The sequence below is a fragment of the Apteryx mantelli genome, chromosome 17 (assembly GCF_036417845.1).
Source record: "Apteryx mantelli isolate bAptMan1 chromosome 17, bAptMan1.hap1, whole genome shotgun sequence".
Lineage (NCBI taxonomy): Eukaryota > Metazoa > Chordata > Aves > Apterygiformes > Apterygidae > Apteryx > Apteryx mantelli.
The window spans coordinates 6,216,009-6,229,956 of record NC_089994.1 but is presented as its reverse complement, the minus strand read 5'-3'; the positions used below and the strand labels follow the sequence as shown (position 1 = coordinate 6,229,956).

The following is a 13,948-nucleotide window of genomic DNA, read 5'->3' as shown; positions in this document are numbered from 1 at the left end:
AGTTCTCCTGCCTCCTTCTGTGGCATAATACATTTAGGCTCAGACGGTCCTGAAAGTTCATGCAGCAATATGACAGTATTGATTCCAAACACCAGACTTCCTTTCTCTGTGGCACTGTTTACATTTTCATTCCAAAAAAGGATGTTGACAATTGGAGAACTGAGCGGACGTGGATGACTGTTCTTACCTCTGTGAGCTGTTGTCTCATGCATCTGAGGGGAATTTAAATGGATGTTTTAATAATTGCTGCTATATTCTCATGTCACCACGGCAAAGAGCAGGTGCTACAATCTCTTAGGTGACACTTACTTGCTTTGGTTGGCTTGGTAGTTAAAGCTTGAGCTCTTGTTTGCATAGGTGAAGTTCAGAATAATGATAATGATACTGATCATAAACACGGTTTTCGAGGCAATAAACCTAAGAAGGATGCTGTCCTCAGCCTTGCAATGGAATATAAAATGATGATGTTAAAACTATGACTTTTAATGGGGTTTCTTTGCTTTTCAATATGGTTCAGATAACTCATATGACCAGAGAGTAATTCAGGCTTTGACTCTCTGTGTACATGACTTAAGAAGTCCAGGCCCATGGAGTAAATGGTGTGGTCTAGACAAATGGGACCTGAACTTGTGCTAAGATGAGGTCTCCCTTGGAAGCTTGGGTTTGAGCCTTGTTCCAGATGCTGATGTCATGTTCATCTGACTAAGTAAGCGCCTCTGGCAGAGGTGTGTCCTGCTGAGCTGGTCTCTTACAGCTGCCTTTGTAGTCTTTTGGGATCTACTCAGTGTGATTCGTCAAAGCCTGCAATGGACGCCTGTATTTGGTTGGGTGATGTGTACCCTAAAAATGCTCCTGATGAAGGAGCCCAGGGTGTCCTGAGCTTGTCTGTGGGTGATGGATGTTGGCATGAAGGATGCCTGAAGTTCCAGGGGCTGATCCTATGAGTTGCTCAGTGATTAACAAATGGGGTTTTTTTCTTTCTTTCTTTTTCTTTTTTTCCTCTCCTCCTTTCTCCCCCATTTTTAGCAAATTTCAACACTGTTTCTGGGACGCAGATCAAGGACCAAGAGTGATTTAAGTATGAAGATGTACGAGGAGGAGATACAGGTATGTGGACCTGAGTGGGAAATACCACCAGCCTCTGGGGCGGGCAGAACACTTTTCTTTGCCCAGAATAACACACCGTCCTTTTAAATACAGGAGCCCTTCTGCCCCTAAGCCCCAGGCAGCTCTGCGCTCCATGGAAAGAGTTGGCAGTGGATGAATTTTTTTTTTTGGGGGGGGGGGGGGAGGGGTGGATTCATCGGTTCTGGCATTTGGCAACTTTCTTAAACCCCAGAGTGCTTCAGAGCCGCCTCAGGGGGTTTGGGTGCCTGGCTCTGCTGGCATGTACCAGCCAAGTCGCAGTAACTGAGCGCTCAGGGGACGCGTATGCGCTCCAACTTGGCTGAGCTGCCAGGCTCACCAAGGTGGACGTGTCTGCCGGGGGCTAAGAGCGCATGCGTAGTGTGTTGCTGGAGTTTGGCTGCTGAACACTAATTTGTTAAGTGCAGGAATGTGATTGTGTTTGAGCTTGGGTGTGTCTGCGTCTGACACAGAAACCAAGTGTTCTCCAGGTCAGAATGCTGTTTTTGGTGCTAGCAATGCTGCCTGGTTTTCCTTCAGGATAGCAGGTGAAAAAAGATCAGAAACATTCACTCTCTAGATCATTTAAGACATTTGTACAAATGTCCTTCAAGGTTAGGAGCGCTATGCCATGAATTTGGTCACTTTAGTGCATGCCAGACTTACTCTGTAGGTTGAAGGTCATTGGCTAATATAATGATTAGTACTCAGAGAATTAATCTTGTAACCATTTAAATCTGTCCTTTGTCCCTCGGGCAGCTAGCTTGGGGATGAGTCTTCGGTCCACCTAACAAATAAACATGTTATTTGTCATGGAGCTGGCTGGAAATCTGCAGAGAAGCGCTCTGTGTATCCTGCTTGGCCTCTAATTTGGGAGTGGTAAATGCTGTAACGTCAGTGCTAGAGTCCTGGGCATTAACAGAGTCCTGAGCGTTAGGGAGAGGCATCCTGGGAGAGTGATGATGTTTCCTTGCTCAGGTTTGTCAGTCCTGCCAGCTCAGCCAACTGTAGCTGAGCCATAGCTGACACTTATTACTTTGAACGTGGGCACTGAGGTCCCAGTGCATCTGTCGCAGCTGTGCTGTAGTTAACCAGGTCATTCCAGGAGATCGGGTTATATCCAGGACTTTGCATTAGGGGGGAAATGGGAGCCTGGAAGGAGCTCCTGTATGCCTGAGCAAACGCTGTGCCCTCAAGAGATGGAGCCGCTGGGGGCTCTGCCTGTTGGGGTCCTCCTGGGGAGGAGCGAGGCACCCAGGGGTGGGAGAGAGCCTGATCTCGGTGTGTTTGATCCCTTGTCGCAGGAGTGGTATGAGGAACACTCCAGAAAAGAAGAATCTCAGACACCGTTGCAAGAATCTGCACCTGCTTCCAACAACTCTCTGAAGCCCTTGAGCCTCCGGCAACGCTCCCAGACTGTCATTTAGGCCCAGCTAACGCAAGCTGCCCTCTATGCAATAACCTAGAGTATTACTTCACAGCATATATATTGGAATGGTGTATATAGATCTGTTCAATGTACTGGTTGGCTTTAGGGTTTAAATCTCTTCCTCAAGGCAGTGAATTGCTGAAAAAACAGAGGCCTGGGGGCGCTCTGCGTAAGACTGCTGAAACCAGGTTGAGCAAGATGCCCATGCTCAGCACGGAGTGAGCATCTCAGGCAGGACAGAGTCCTCCTCCCTCTGACCCGCTTCCCAGGCTCAGACCTGTTGCTTGTCTTACCACTAACAGACCCGGGGGGAAGAGATATGTAATCCATTAACAGCAGGAAACGTGCTGAAGCCACCTGCTTAATAATATTAAAAACTTTGCCCTTTTGAAGATCCGTTTTTTTCAAAGGGTGCCATTAACCTAGGCGTAAAAGATCAGGGAACGAGTTTGTTTTGTTTCTTCTTGCCCCCTCCTTGTGCAAAGCAAGGGGAGGTGGTGTGAAATTTCAGCACTTTCGGAAGAGCAGTCTGCTTTCCCCTCCTTTCTGACATACCTAGATGCACTCCTGTAGCAGTTCTAGCTCTGATTATTGAATTTAGCTGTCTGTGAGCTGCTCTGTGGCAGCTGGAGCCAGAATGAAGGGCCAGCAGCTCACTGCATCCAGACTGTAGGTGGGACAAGAGTTTGGGGAGACAAACTCTGTTTCTGCTGGTCAGTTCTGCCCATGGCCCTGCCCAGAATTGGGAGTGACTGCATAACCCCCAAAGCTCTTGTCTCCATTTGCCGAGATGGATGATTCCCTGGGGTGGCCGTGGTTGTTGACCTCTGCCACTTGGCCACCTGCTTTGTAAATGGCAGATCTTTGCCTGCTCCTTAGTTCAGATAGAGGATTAGGAGGAAGAAGGGGAGGATTTTGCAGCTCCAAGTCTATGACATAGTTCTGCCTGCATCTGGGTTGAGAAGAGCTTATGGGCAGAGAGTCCATAAAACAACGCTGCTGGTTAATCCTCAGCCAGGTCTTGGCTTTGTTTATGCAGGTCCTAATGCAGCAGTGTTGCTCCTCCCTTGTTCTCACCCTTGCAGAAAGGTTCCCCAGGCTGGCAAATGCTGACTGAGTCAAATCTTAGGAAGTTCCTCTACTGAAGAGCTTTTCTGTTCCCCTGAATTCTGGATGGAGGAGGAATGGGGAAGACGATGCTTCTTCTCACCCATCTGCTTCTCTGTATCTAGCAAGGAGGCTGCCTGACCTGGGAGATGGGAAAGAAGGGGAAAAGGAGATCCTTCCCCAGCTCTACTGCATTTACTTTGTGACTGTGGCAGGTTGCTTCATCGCTCGTGTTTCATTACCCACAAAGTGGTGAAAACGCCTGTCGCTGTAAATGCCTTTTTTTTCTGTCACCACAGAAAGTTTTGAGGGTTAAAAGTATTTGTGTCAGCTGGGAGGTTTCCATCACCTCTTGCTTTTTGATCTTTTCTCAGGTTCAGATTAAGAGCAGAACTAGCTGGGGGGGCTTTCTCCTTGCTCCAGATAAATCAGGCAGTGGGGGATCTGTGTGGCCCTTCCTTTTGCCCTGTGCACCTGATTTCTTACAGGTAGCCTCAACATGTGGCACAAGGAGAGAGGGAGAGGACTGAATATTCCTCATTGATCCTACTGGGACAGCTAGGGAATATTTCCTGGGAAAGGATGAATGAGATTTCCAAAAGTATGCCAGACAGGTAATTCTGAAAATTTCTCCCCACATAGAGCAGTGGGAGCATTTGGATGAAGCGATGGAAAGGGGGTGAGCAGTCAGCATGCTCACCAAAGCGTGCTCTTCACCCCTGGGGTGCCTCAGGGCAACTCCTGGTTTCTCTTCTGGGTGCTGCGGGAGCTCTGGTATGAAGCTCCTTCTGAACTGAACCGTGAAGGACCATCAAGGACTGTTTTCCAAAACATACATCTGACCACAAATTAATGAGCAGTGCAGTGCTCCTCTTGCAGTTGCTCTGCATGGAGTTGTAGCCTGGGGGATTTATCCAGATTAGTCCTGGTGCTAGAGGAGAGGTTGTTTCTTCTGGTTTAAGTTGTGGGCAGGACGAACAAGGATTGTGAAGATTAGAAAAAAAAATTGTGACTGTGTTTTTCAACTCCTCCTTCCCCTCCAGCCCATTTCTCACTGCAGGGCAGTCGGTGACTTTTTCTGGTGTTTCCTGGGTGGGAAAGAGCTGCAGCTTTAAGCTATATTTTGGGGGGCAGCGGGGAGGCACTAACCCGCTTAACGTACGGAAACAGGGCTCTTGTGTCACGGAGAACGTGTGGGAACGCTTGAGCTGTGGGTCAGAGCTCAGATGCTGCTTTCTGTGGTTGCTTGCTGAGATGTTGATCTGCCCTCACATACGCACTGTATTAATTATTTTTTTAAACCAGGAGGGTCGCAGAAGTTTACTTCTTCCGCATGACTTTGTCTTGAAGGAAAAGAAGTTTTGAGTACGGGGCATCCCCTTCTATTTGTCCTCCTCTTCCCCACCTTACACACAGACTAACCACATGGACAATCATTTTGTAGGGAACAAGGGAGGAAGCACTGCAGGGTTTTGTATGCTGGCGTTTTGTTTATAAAACGATTTTATGGACGTGTCTGTAAAAATGTTCTCTAGATTTTTTTCAAGCACACTAATAAAAAGCATCCTCGGCTTTGTAAAGGCAGCGGCTTCCCTTCCTCCTTGCGGCGCTGATCGTGGAAGCGGGGCCCGGTGGCAGTTGGAGGATTGCCACATCAGTTGAAGAAGAGTCGTGCCTGCCCTCCCTCTGCAGCGGCAACTGCTTGCAGGGGCATATTTTACATGCGCAACACCAAGATCTGCCCTAAGTTCTTGTTCTTAGATGCTGCCACCTGAAAGCCCAGCTCCCTCCCCCGGCACTTTCCCCTCAGTGGTAAGATAATGCTTTTGAACTTGTTTTTTTAAAGCCTCCTCCAGTGCAACGTCAAAGGTTGAAAAGGGGCTGTAGACTCCTAGGGTAATTTTTACTGCTGTGCTTAGATGGTGGCTGCTGTTTTGGCTGTTTCAGCTGCGCCTTGTGTAAGGAAGGGGGCTTGCACATGTGTCACTTCTCCCGGATAACTCCAGAAGCTGGTGGAAGCCAGCAGGCACATAGAGCTTTAATTTTTGCGGCAATGCTCATGTGGGTAGAAAAAGAAGAAATGATCCAGGCCCAGAAGGGAAGGGAGGAGCAGGAGCCTGCTGCTCCCCTCAGCCGAGAGCTTAAAAGCTGCGAGAAGCCAGCTCTGGCAGTTGTGCTCTTGCAAAACCGCCTCTCCGTCCCCAAGGAGCAGCGGGGCGGCTGCCCCCAACAGCAATTTGCTTTCTAGTCTGCGCCCCATGACCTGTCCCGAGGCGGAGCAGAAGCTCGCCTTCCTCGCCGCTTCCTCCGGGGCCGCCCCAGCCCTCGTGCCGAAGAGGAGCTGAGTAAGGCCGTCTGCTCAAAGCCCCGTGCCGAGCCGTGACGCCGCAATTCCTGCGCGTGGGAGCGGGAGGCACGGCTGCACGGGAGAGGCGGGCGCATGTGACTGCACTTGAGCAATCGGCTGCTGCTAAACGGAGCAAAAACACTTCCCTAAGCCTCCGGGGCAATAACCCCATGCAGCGGAGGGTCTCACCCCCTCTGCTTTCCTCGGATTGCTGCTGACTTAGCTCCCGCGACACCAACGGTTTTCCCTCTCCTGCTTCAGTTTAGCAACGAGACGCTTTACCGAACGCTGTTTGTATTACGCTAGCTCGGAGCAGGAAGTGGCCAGGCAAGCGGCTGTGCAAAATACCCCACCAGCAAACAGCACCGAAGTTGTTAAGTGAGGTGGTTTGGGGTTTTCTTTTTTTAATGGAGTTGTGTTTTTTTCATACAGTGTCTAAACCTAGCTTTGCCCAGAGGCTAACAGTTTGTGTGTGGAAACCTTCGAGTACCAAGTCATTTGTTACAGCTCTGTCCACCCTAAGAGGAGAAGTATGTTCTTAAGTTCAGGTTGAAAAAAACGTAGCTTAAAAAGGCAGGAGAAACCAGGCTCCCTTGATTATTATTATTGTTTTTTTTTTTTCCTCCACCTTGGCTTGCATTAAAACCTAGCACTGCCCTGGACCTTTTCCGCATGGTCAACCCACCTTGCTTTGCCTTGGCTGCTATTTCAACCCATGGCCTGGACACTTACTGTCCTTTGCCATGAGAGACAGTCCCAAAATTGCACTCGAACCTTCTCAGAGATACCCCATTGCAGCATGACTTCAAGTGCTAGTCCTGTCCCGGAGGAACTAGGGTGAAGACACAGCAGGGCAAGTAAATCGGTTGGAAAGGTAAGACCTTCTCCTGGGGCTGGTCCTGGGCTGGAGCTCCCCTTCGCCTTCTTGATGCAAGGAAGCCGAGGTCTTAACTTCGTTTAACAAACTTAAAGACAGGGGAGAGGACACAGCTAATGCCTCTCAAATCCTTTTCCTTTTCCCCAACCAAAAAAGACCCCCCTGGAAGCCGTTGCTGCCGGCTGGGCTGGCACCTGCTGCCGGGGGATCAGGTCTCCTCTGCTTGCGCTGGAGGCCGCATCGACCCAGCGGCTCCATCACCGGAGCGGAAAGGCCGCGGGTGGCAGCGTGGTCGGGATCGAGGTCCCGGCGGGGACTGCGCCAGGTGCAGGCCAGAGGGCAAAGCGGGGAGCCGAGGGCCGCGCCGAAGCAGCCCGGGGGCGGCCGCGCGGCTCCGGCGGGTGGGTGGCCGCCGTGGGGCTCCCCTGGGGCGCTCGCCGCGGCCCCTCTTCGCGCCCCGTCAGCTGGCGGCCAGGCGGATCACCTTGAACTCGGTCAGCAGGGCCACGCAGAGGAAGGCCAGGTAGTAGAGGATGAGGCAGGCGCCGTACGCCTTGCCCAGCTGGAAGCACTGCGCCGGCACCGCCACGAAGGAGAAGACCAAGCTCAAGCCCAGGGCCCCGGCCAGGATCCACACCAGGAGGCTGTCGGGCTCCAGCTGCCAGAGGCAAGGGGACGGCGGCGAGTGGCAGGGGTCCTGCTGCCAGCCTGCCCCGTGCCACCCCCCTCCCAGCTTGCTGCCCCCCGAGGTGCCGGCGGTGCCGAGGGCGTGCTCCCCTCCCCGGGAGCAGCCGGGCGCCTTTCCGGGGCCGTTTGCAAGCAACGGCTGGGAGGAAACCACGGGTGCTCGCTGCACGCCGGCCTCATCCTGCATCCCTGCCCTCGGCGCGGGGGCCGGCCCTGAGCCCCCCCCTTGTGCCCCGCGTCCTCCGCGGAGCGGGACGGGGTTGGGACCTCCAGCCTTACCTTCACCACCATCTGGCTGCTGCTCATCTGCAGCAGGCAGCCGAGTCCCACTCCGACCAGGATGTCTGGGGCGAGCTCAGGAGGGGGAAACAGTGCGGGAGGAGGGAGCCACGGAGCCGGCCGGCTGCCTCCAGCCCCGGGAGGGGACAGCGCTGCCCCGGACCCCCCGGCAGCTGGGGCCGGGATGCGGCTCCCTGCCGGCGGCACAGGGAGGCTGCAAAGGGGCAGCGGTTTGCACCGGTCACGCCGGTCCGGGGGCTTTGGGATGGCTCCTGGCCGGCTCCTTTCCAGGGATCCCCTAGAAGCAAGGGCTCTCCCTGGGGTGCAGGTAGGGAAACTGAGGCAGCCCTGCCCCATGCACCCCCCCGGTCCTCGCAGCCCTGACGGCGCCTGTCCAAAGGATACTGAAGATGATGCCGCCGAAGCAGGCGGAGAAGGCCATGCGGGGGTAGCCCTGCCGCGCCATGGTCAGGTCGGAGAAGGTGTCTGCAAAGGGAGAAGGGGGGAGACGTCGGGGGGTGCCGGATGGGGGATCCCTTCCCCAACGCCGGCAGCGGGGCTGGGACCAGTCGGCAGAGCCGCTCCGGGGCCCCCTTCGGCCAGGCGGCGAGGAAGGGGCGGCAAGGGCCGGCTCCCCCCACCGGCTCCCCCCTTACCGCCGACGCTGTTGCCCCAAGCCAGCAGCGTCAGGCCCAGCACGGTGTTGCTCAGCTGGAAGATGACGCCCAGGGTGCGGAGGATGTTCACCAGCTCCGTGGCCGCCGCGTTGATCCACATGGCGCTGGCCAAGAACCCCAGGAAGGCGAATACCTGCCGGCAGGGGAGCGAGCCGGTCCCTGGGGCGTCCCTGCACAGTCCCCGCTCCCGGGCTCCACGCGGGGACGTGGCGGGGGCACCAAGACGGAGCGTGTGGCCCCTGCTCCCCCCAGGACCGTCGGCCCCGGCCTTACGCAGTGGTACTTGGGGGGCTCCTCGTTGCTCGTGGTGCTGAAGACGAGGACCGCCACGACGGTGCCGACCAGCGCGACCAGCGCCCAGACGGGGAAGATGCCCTGGATCTGGTAGAGCCCGTCTGCACGTGGTGGGGAGAGAGCGGGCGTCAGCACGGCAGGGACCCGCCGGTGCTCTGGGCCACCTAAAGCCACCTCCTCCCAAAGCCTCCCTGGAGCTCCCGGCTGAGAGCTGACCCTCCGTGCCTCAGTTTCCCCAGGCAGGGGATGGCAGCCAGGGCAGCCTCGTTTCTGCCCCCAGGCACCTGGACGCCGGCGCTTTGGTGGCAGTTTTGGCCACGTCCCCTCCTCGGGTGAGAGGGAAACGTTTTTGGGGCATGCGGCAGCCCCGGGCGGGGGGTCTTACAGGTGCCTGACTTCAGGGTGAGGATGCAGAGCAGGGGGCTGGTGACCACGTGCAGGCAGTTGAGGGGCCTCTTCCAGTTCAGGTCCTCCTTGTCGGGGTCCACGACGGGCACCGTGAGCAGCAGCACCAGCTCCACGGGGACCTGGGAGGAGGGTCGTGAGCGGGGCCCGTTGGGGGGCTCCTTGCGCCCCGCGTGGGCTGCGCCTGGCTCTCGCTCACCTTGAGCACCTTGAAGAGCCGCCAGTACCAGGGCTTCCTCCTCCACTTGCGGTAGTCCACGGGGCTGAGGGCCGCGGCCAGGATGCGCAGCGAGGTCTCCTGGTAGGGGAGCAGGGGCCGATACTCCTCGCCTGCGCGGGGCCGAGGCGGTGAGTGGGGTATGGGGACCCCGTCCCACCTCCCCACGCACCCCTTGCTCCTACCAGCCCTTCCAAGATGGGATGGTGGCCATGGCCACCACCTGCATGGCCCAGGCCTCTCCCCGCAGGGGGGACATCTCTTAGTAGGGAGGTGCTACCCCAGGGTTTGGGTGCACACGGCAACCTGGAGGTCCCTGGGACCTCCCAGCGCCCCCGATCTCCCCACCGCAGGAGCTGGCCCTACTGGTGGCCCCATGACACTTCCTACCATAGTCACCGCTGCTGGTGCCCAAGGACTCCCGGTCTTCAGCATCTGTCAGCAGCTCTGGAGGGAGAGGAGACGAGAGCAGCGGTGGGCAGAGGCCCCGGGGTCCTGCTGGCGCGGCGAGGCCGTCTCCTACCTGGCTCCCAGGGCTCGGGGGGGGCCAGCCCGTCCCCACGCTGCCGCCGGTGGATCCAGGTGCAGAGCACCACGGTGAAGACGTAGAAGATGTAGAGCCCCAGGTAACCTGCAAAGGAGGGAGGGAGCTGTTACCGGCCGCCCCCTCTGTCCCAGCCCCTTCCCCTGCCGTCACCCCTGGCCAGGCGACTCACCCAGGGCCTCTCCCAGCGTGATCCTGCCAAAGTAGAGTACCATGAAGGTGAGGAAGACGGCCACCATGTAGAAGATGACGTCCCTGAGGAAGGGCCTGGAGGCAGCTGCGAAGGGCTTGACCAGGGCGATGCCCCCGGCCACCACCGTGGTCACGAACACGCCGGCACCTGCCAACGCAACGGGTGCCTCTCAGGGGAGTCCTCCTGCCACGGTGGCCTGGGGCTGTCCTGTCCCCCCATCCCTGACCCTGAGCCAGGCAGCCTGCGGCTCTCCCCAGGCGGGAGCCAGCTGAGGGGTCCCTACCGAAGACGGCGCCGATGGCCAGCCCTGCTGTCCGCGGGTCAGAGAAGGCCACCACAGCACTGAAGACATCTGGAGCCCCATTGCCGAATGCCAGGAAGGTGACACCATGGAGAGGAGACGTCAAGGAAAAGGCCAAGCTGGCTGCTCCCCACGGGGTGAGCTGGGGGCACATGGGCTCCGCTCCCACCCATTCACAGGCCCCACAGGATCCTCTCCCGGTGCCGGCATGGCATGATGTACAGAATCAGGGAACGGTTGAGGACGGAAGGGACCTCGGGAGATCTAGTCCAACCTCCCTGCTCACGCAGGGTCACCTAGAGCACATTGCCCAGGATGGCTTTTGAACATCTCCAAGGATGGAGACTCCATAACCTCTCTGGGCAACATGTTCCAGTACCCCGTGGTCCTCTCCTGCTCGCGCCCCAAAGCGGTTTCCCTCAGCTTGGCGCCAAGGGGGTCTGGGTCCAGAAGTCGCCCCAGCACAGCTGTCCCCTTCCCCTCCATCCCTCCCCCATCCCTCTTTCCGGACGAGGGTGCCCCTGTGCCCTGCCAAGGATACTGCCACGTTGTGAGACAGCTTCAGGTTGGTGGAGATGGCCGACAAGTTGGGGCAGAAGCTGGATGGGCAGAGAAGGAGGCAGAGGGAGGTCACGGGGGCCGTGCCAAGACCTCCGCTCTGCCGTGTGGGGCTCTTCGCCGGGGGACGCGGCCGGCAGGACCACGCCAGGCTACTCACAACTTCTCTGCCGTCACGCCGAGGATGATGAAGAGGTACAAGAGCCAGCAAGCCTGCGGGGCCGAGGGAGGGTTAGCGCCGAGAGCAGGGTGCAGAGCACCCCAACCGTCCCACGTCGCCCCTCTCGCCCAGCCCGCGGCCGGGGCGCGTGCCCATCCTTACGTAGAGGGTGACGGCCAGCGGCAGCAGGCGCGCGGGGAAGACGCAGAAGACGCCGTTGAGGTAGTCGAGGAAGCCGCCCTCCAGCTGGCAGTCAGGGTTGGTCCGTATGAAGTGGCACCACTCGGAGCTGTTGCGTTTCCGCACCTCCCAGCACTGCGCGGGCGAGAGGTGCGGAGAGGTGAGCGCCTGGCCCGGCGCCCGGCAAGGGGACACCAGCGCTGCCCTGCTGCTGGGCAGCTTTCGGGAAGTCCTCTTCTGCCCCCTGCCTCAGTTTCCCCATCGGTCAGCTCTGTACCATACACACGTGCTTGGACTCAGGGCTATGCTAGAGGTCAGCACGAGCAGGATTAGCCTGCTGCGCCCATCACCGTGGCGTCTGACCCCACGTGCCTCAACAGCAGGGCTGACTCTGAGCTCACGGCCCTGCCACCAGTGATCCCCTCTACCAGCACCCCAAAGGCCTCGAGGGGGGGGCTGCGAGCGGGCAGCGGTCCGGCACCGACAGAGGTGTGGAGATGTCAGATCCTCATGGAGCAAAACGCGGCTCAACCCCGGAAAACCGAGGCCAGGTGCTGCCTTCTCCCCTGCGCTTCCCACGGGCCCCGCTCGGGCCAGCCCCGAAAACACCGTGAGCCTCCCCATGGGCCCTTGGACGCGTCCCCACAAACAGCAAGTCCAGGCAACGTGTTAAATCCAGAACCGCTCCATGGGAACACTCCTGCTCCGGCCGGCAGCCGGCTTTTAAAGGGGAAAACAGTGGCCAAGGAAATCCTGGGGAGACCCACGCTGCGATTCTTGCCGGGCTGGGGGACGCAGGGAGGGAGCGACGGGGAAGGCAGGGTGCCGGCTGAGGGACCGAGTCCTGCTTTGTCATCAGCTCAGCATATCCGACGCCTCCCGGTCCCGATTCCCAGCTGGCAACACCCAGCTCGGGCTGGGAGGGCGGAGGGAGCCCCAAACCCTCCCTGCCATCCCCACGTGGGAGCAGCAGCCCCAAAACGGCTCCGGCCACCCTGTGCTTGAGCTGCCCCACTGGAGACGCCCCCCGCTTGTCACACAAGTGAGCCGGTGTGCGCGGGAACAGGTTTCTCCCCTGCCAGATCCCCCTGCCCGCAGCCGAGCACCCCTCCATCTCCGCGGAGACGGGGGAAAAATGAAATAAATGTACAAGCTCGCCCTTCCGATGTAGCTGAGCACTGTTAACTCATCACACCTCAGCCCCCTCTTCCTTCGGCCAACCCACCCGGCACTCTGTCTCCTGGCTTTGCCTTTTCGCCCCCGATGGCTCTCGCGGCGCCCGCGTCCCTCCCGATGCCCACGCAGAGCCGGGCGAGGGCAGGGGTCCCCCGAAACACCCCGCCGAGGCTCCCGCGCCCCCCGCCCGCCCGCCCGCCCGCGCCGGCACTCACATCCGCGGCCTTCCCGTGGCCCAGGGCGTCCGCCACGCCGCGGGCCGGGCTGCCCGCTCGCCCCGGCCCGCCGTCGCCTCCGAGCGCCGCGGCGCCGCGGCTCAGCGCCCACGCCGCGCTCAGCGCCCACGCCGGCCGCATGGCGCCCACGCCGCTCGGGCGCCTAGAGCATCGCCGCGCGCCCCCCGGACCTTGCGGCGCGGTGTCGCCAGCGCAGAGGCTCGGCCGCTGCTGCAAATACAGAAGTCGCCCCCGGGGCGCACCGAGCCTTGCGAAAGCCGCCGCGGCCGCAGAGCCCGGGCCGCTCTCCCCGGGCACGGCGAGGGAAGGCGGGGCGGGAGCGGGGCAGGTCGCCCAGTCTGCGGGGCGAAATCCAGGTCCCGGCAGGTCGGCGGGGGATAACAATAAAAAACAAATAAATAAGAAGGAATAATAACGGCCAAAAGAAACCAAGCCGCAAGGCGCAGAGCGGGGCGCTGCGGGCCGGGCGCTCCGCGGCGCGGCTGCCACGTCCGCCGGGCCGCGCTCGGGCACCTCGGCGACCCGCGCCAGGGGCACCGGGGGGGGGGGTTAGGGGGCACCCGGGGTGCTTGGGGGACCTGGGGGCACCCGGGCCAACGGGGCCGGCGGGGGGTGGCTCGGGGGGGGGGGGGAGACACCCGGGGCAGGGGCCGCTCCGCTCCGCGCCGCGCAGACCCACCGCTGCCGCCGCCGCCGCCGCAGCCCGGCGCGGCCCCGCTGCTATGTGCAGGCAGCTGATCCCCCCCCCCCGTCGGGTGGCTCTTAAAGGGACCGCCACCCTTTGCTCTTAAAAGCACAGCGTCTCATTTCCGACGCCGCCGGCTGGGGGAGGGGAGAGCGGGAGAAAAGCTGGAGGGGGGGGGAAGGGGTGTTTGCATCCACCCCCCCGCAGGGAAGGGAAAAGGAGAGCAACCGCAATTAGGGACTGCTATGGGTTAATGAGGAGGGGGCAGGACGGTGGGGGAGGTTTGGGGGTGCACGGTCCCGTGGCCTGAGCCCTCGCTGGATGTGGCCCACGGCAGCCCCCGTGGTGGGCTCGGACCGGGATGCGCTGTCCACGGGGTGCAGGGAGAAAATGCTGCCCAGGGGGGCCAGGGCACAGGGGCAGCAAACGCTCCTGACTTGCCGTCCCCGCTTACCCCGGCTGGGCTGGGAA

The 13,948-nt window shown here is 59.3% G+C and overlaps 2 protein-coding genes across 4 annotated transcripts in view; one reads left to right on the top strand and one right to left on the bottom strand.

Annotated features, from left to right (window-relative positions):
- Positions 1–5,241, top strand: part of TPCN1 (two pore segment channel 1) — a 50,291-nt gene extending 45,050 nt beyond the window's left edge. For all 3 annotated transcript variants that reach the window (XM_067306790.1, XM_067306789.1, XM_067306791.1), the window contains 2 exons: positions 1,027–1,107; positions 2,430–5,241. In XM_067306790.1, coding sequence (XP_067162891.1) covers positions 1,027–1,107; positions 2,430–2,552 — 204 coding nt within the window. In that variant the 3' untranslated portion in view covers positions 2,553–5,241. The remainder of the gene's footprint in view (positions 1–1,026; positions 1,108–2,429) is intronic.
- A 1,103-nt stretch (positions 5,242–6,344) lies between these two features.
- On the bottom strand, positions 6,345–13,302 carry SLC8B1 (solute carrier family 8 member B1). Its single transcript, XM_067306808.1, has 15 exons — positions 12,772–13,302; positions 11,363–11,515; positions 11,201–11,253; positions 11,025–11,081; positions 10,465–10,571; positions 10,161–10,328; positions 9,968–10,075; positions 9,835–9,891; positions 9,427–9,557; positions 9,208–9,349; positions 8,802–8,923; positions 8,508–8,661; positions 8,257–8,337; positions 7,852–7,916; positions 6,345–7,543 (listed from the first exon to the last, which is right to left on the bottom strand). Exons 1-15 carry the CDS (start codon positions 12,910–12,912, stop codon positions 7,346–7,348), a joined length of 1,737 nt encoding a protein of 578 aa, XP_067162909.1. The 5' UTR covers positions 12,913–13,302; the 3' UTR covers positions 6,345–7,345.
- Positions 13,303–13,948: the final 646 nt, after the last annotated feature.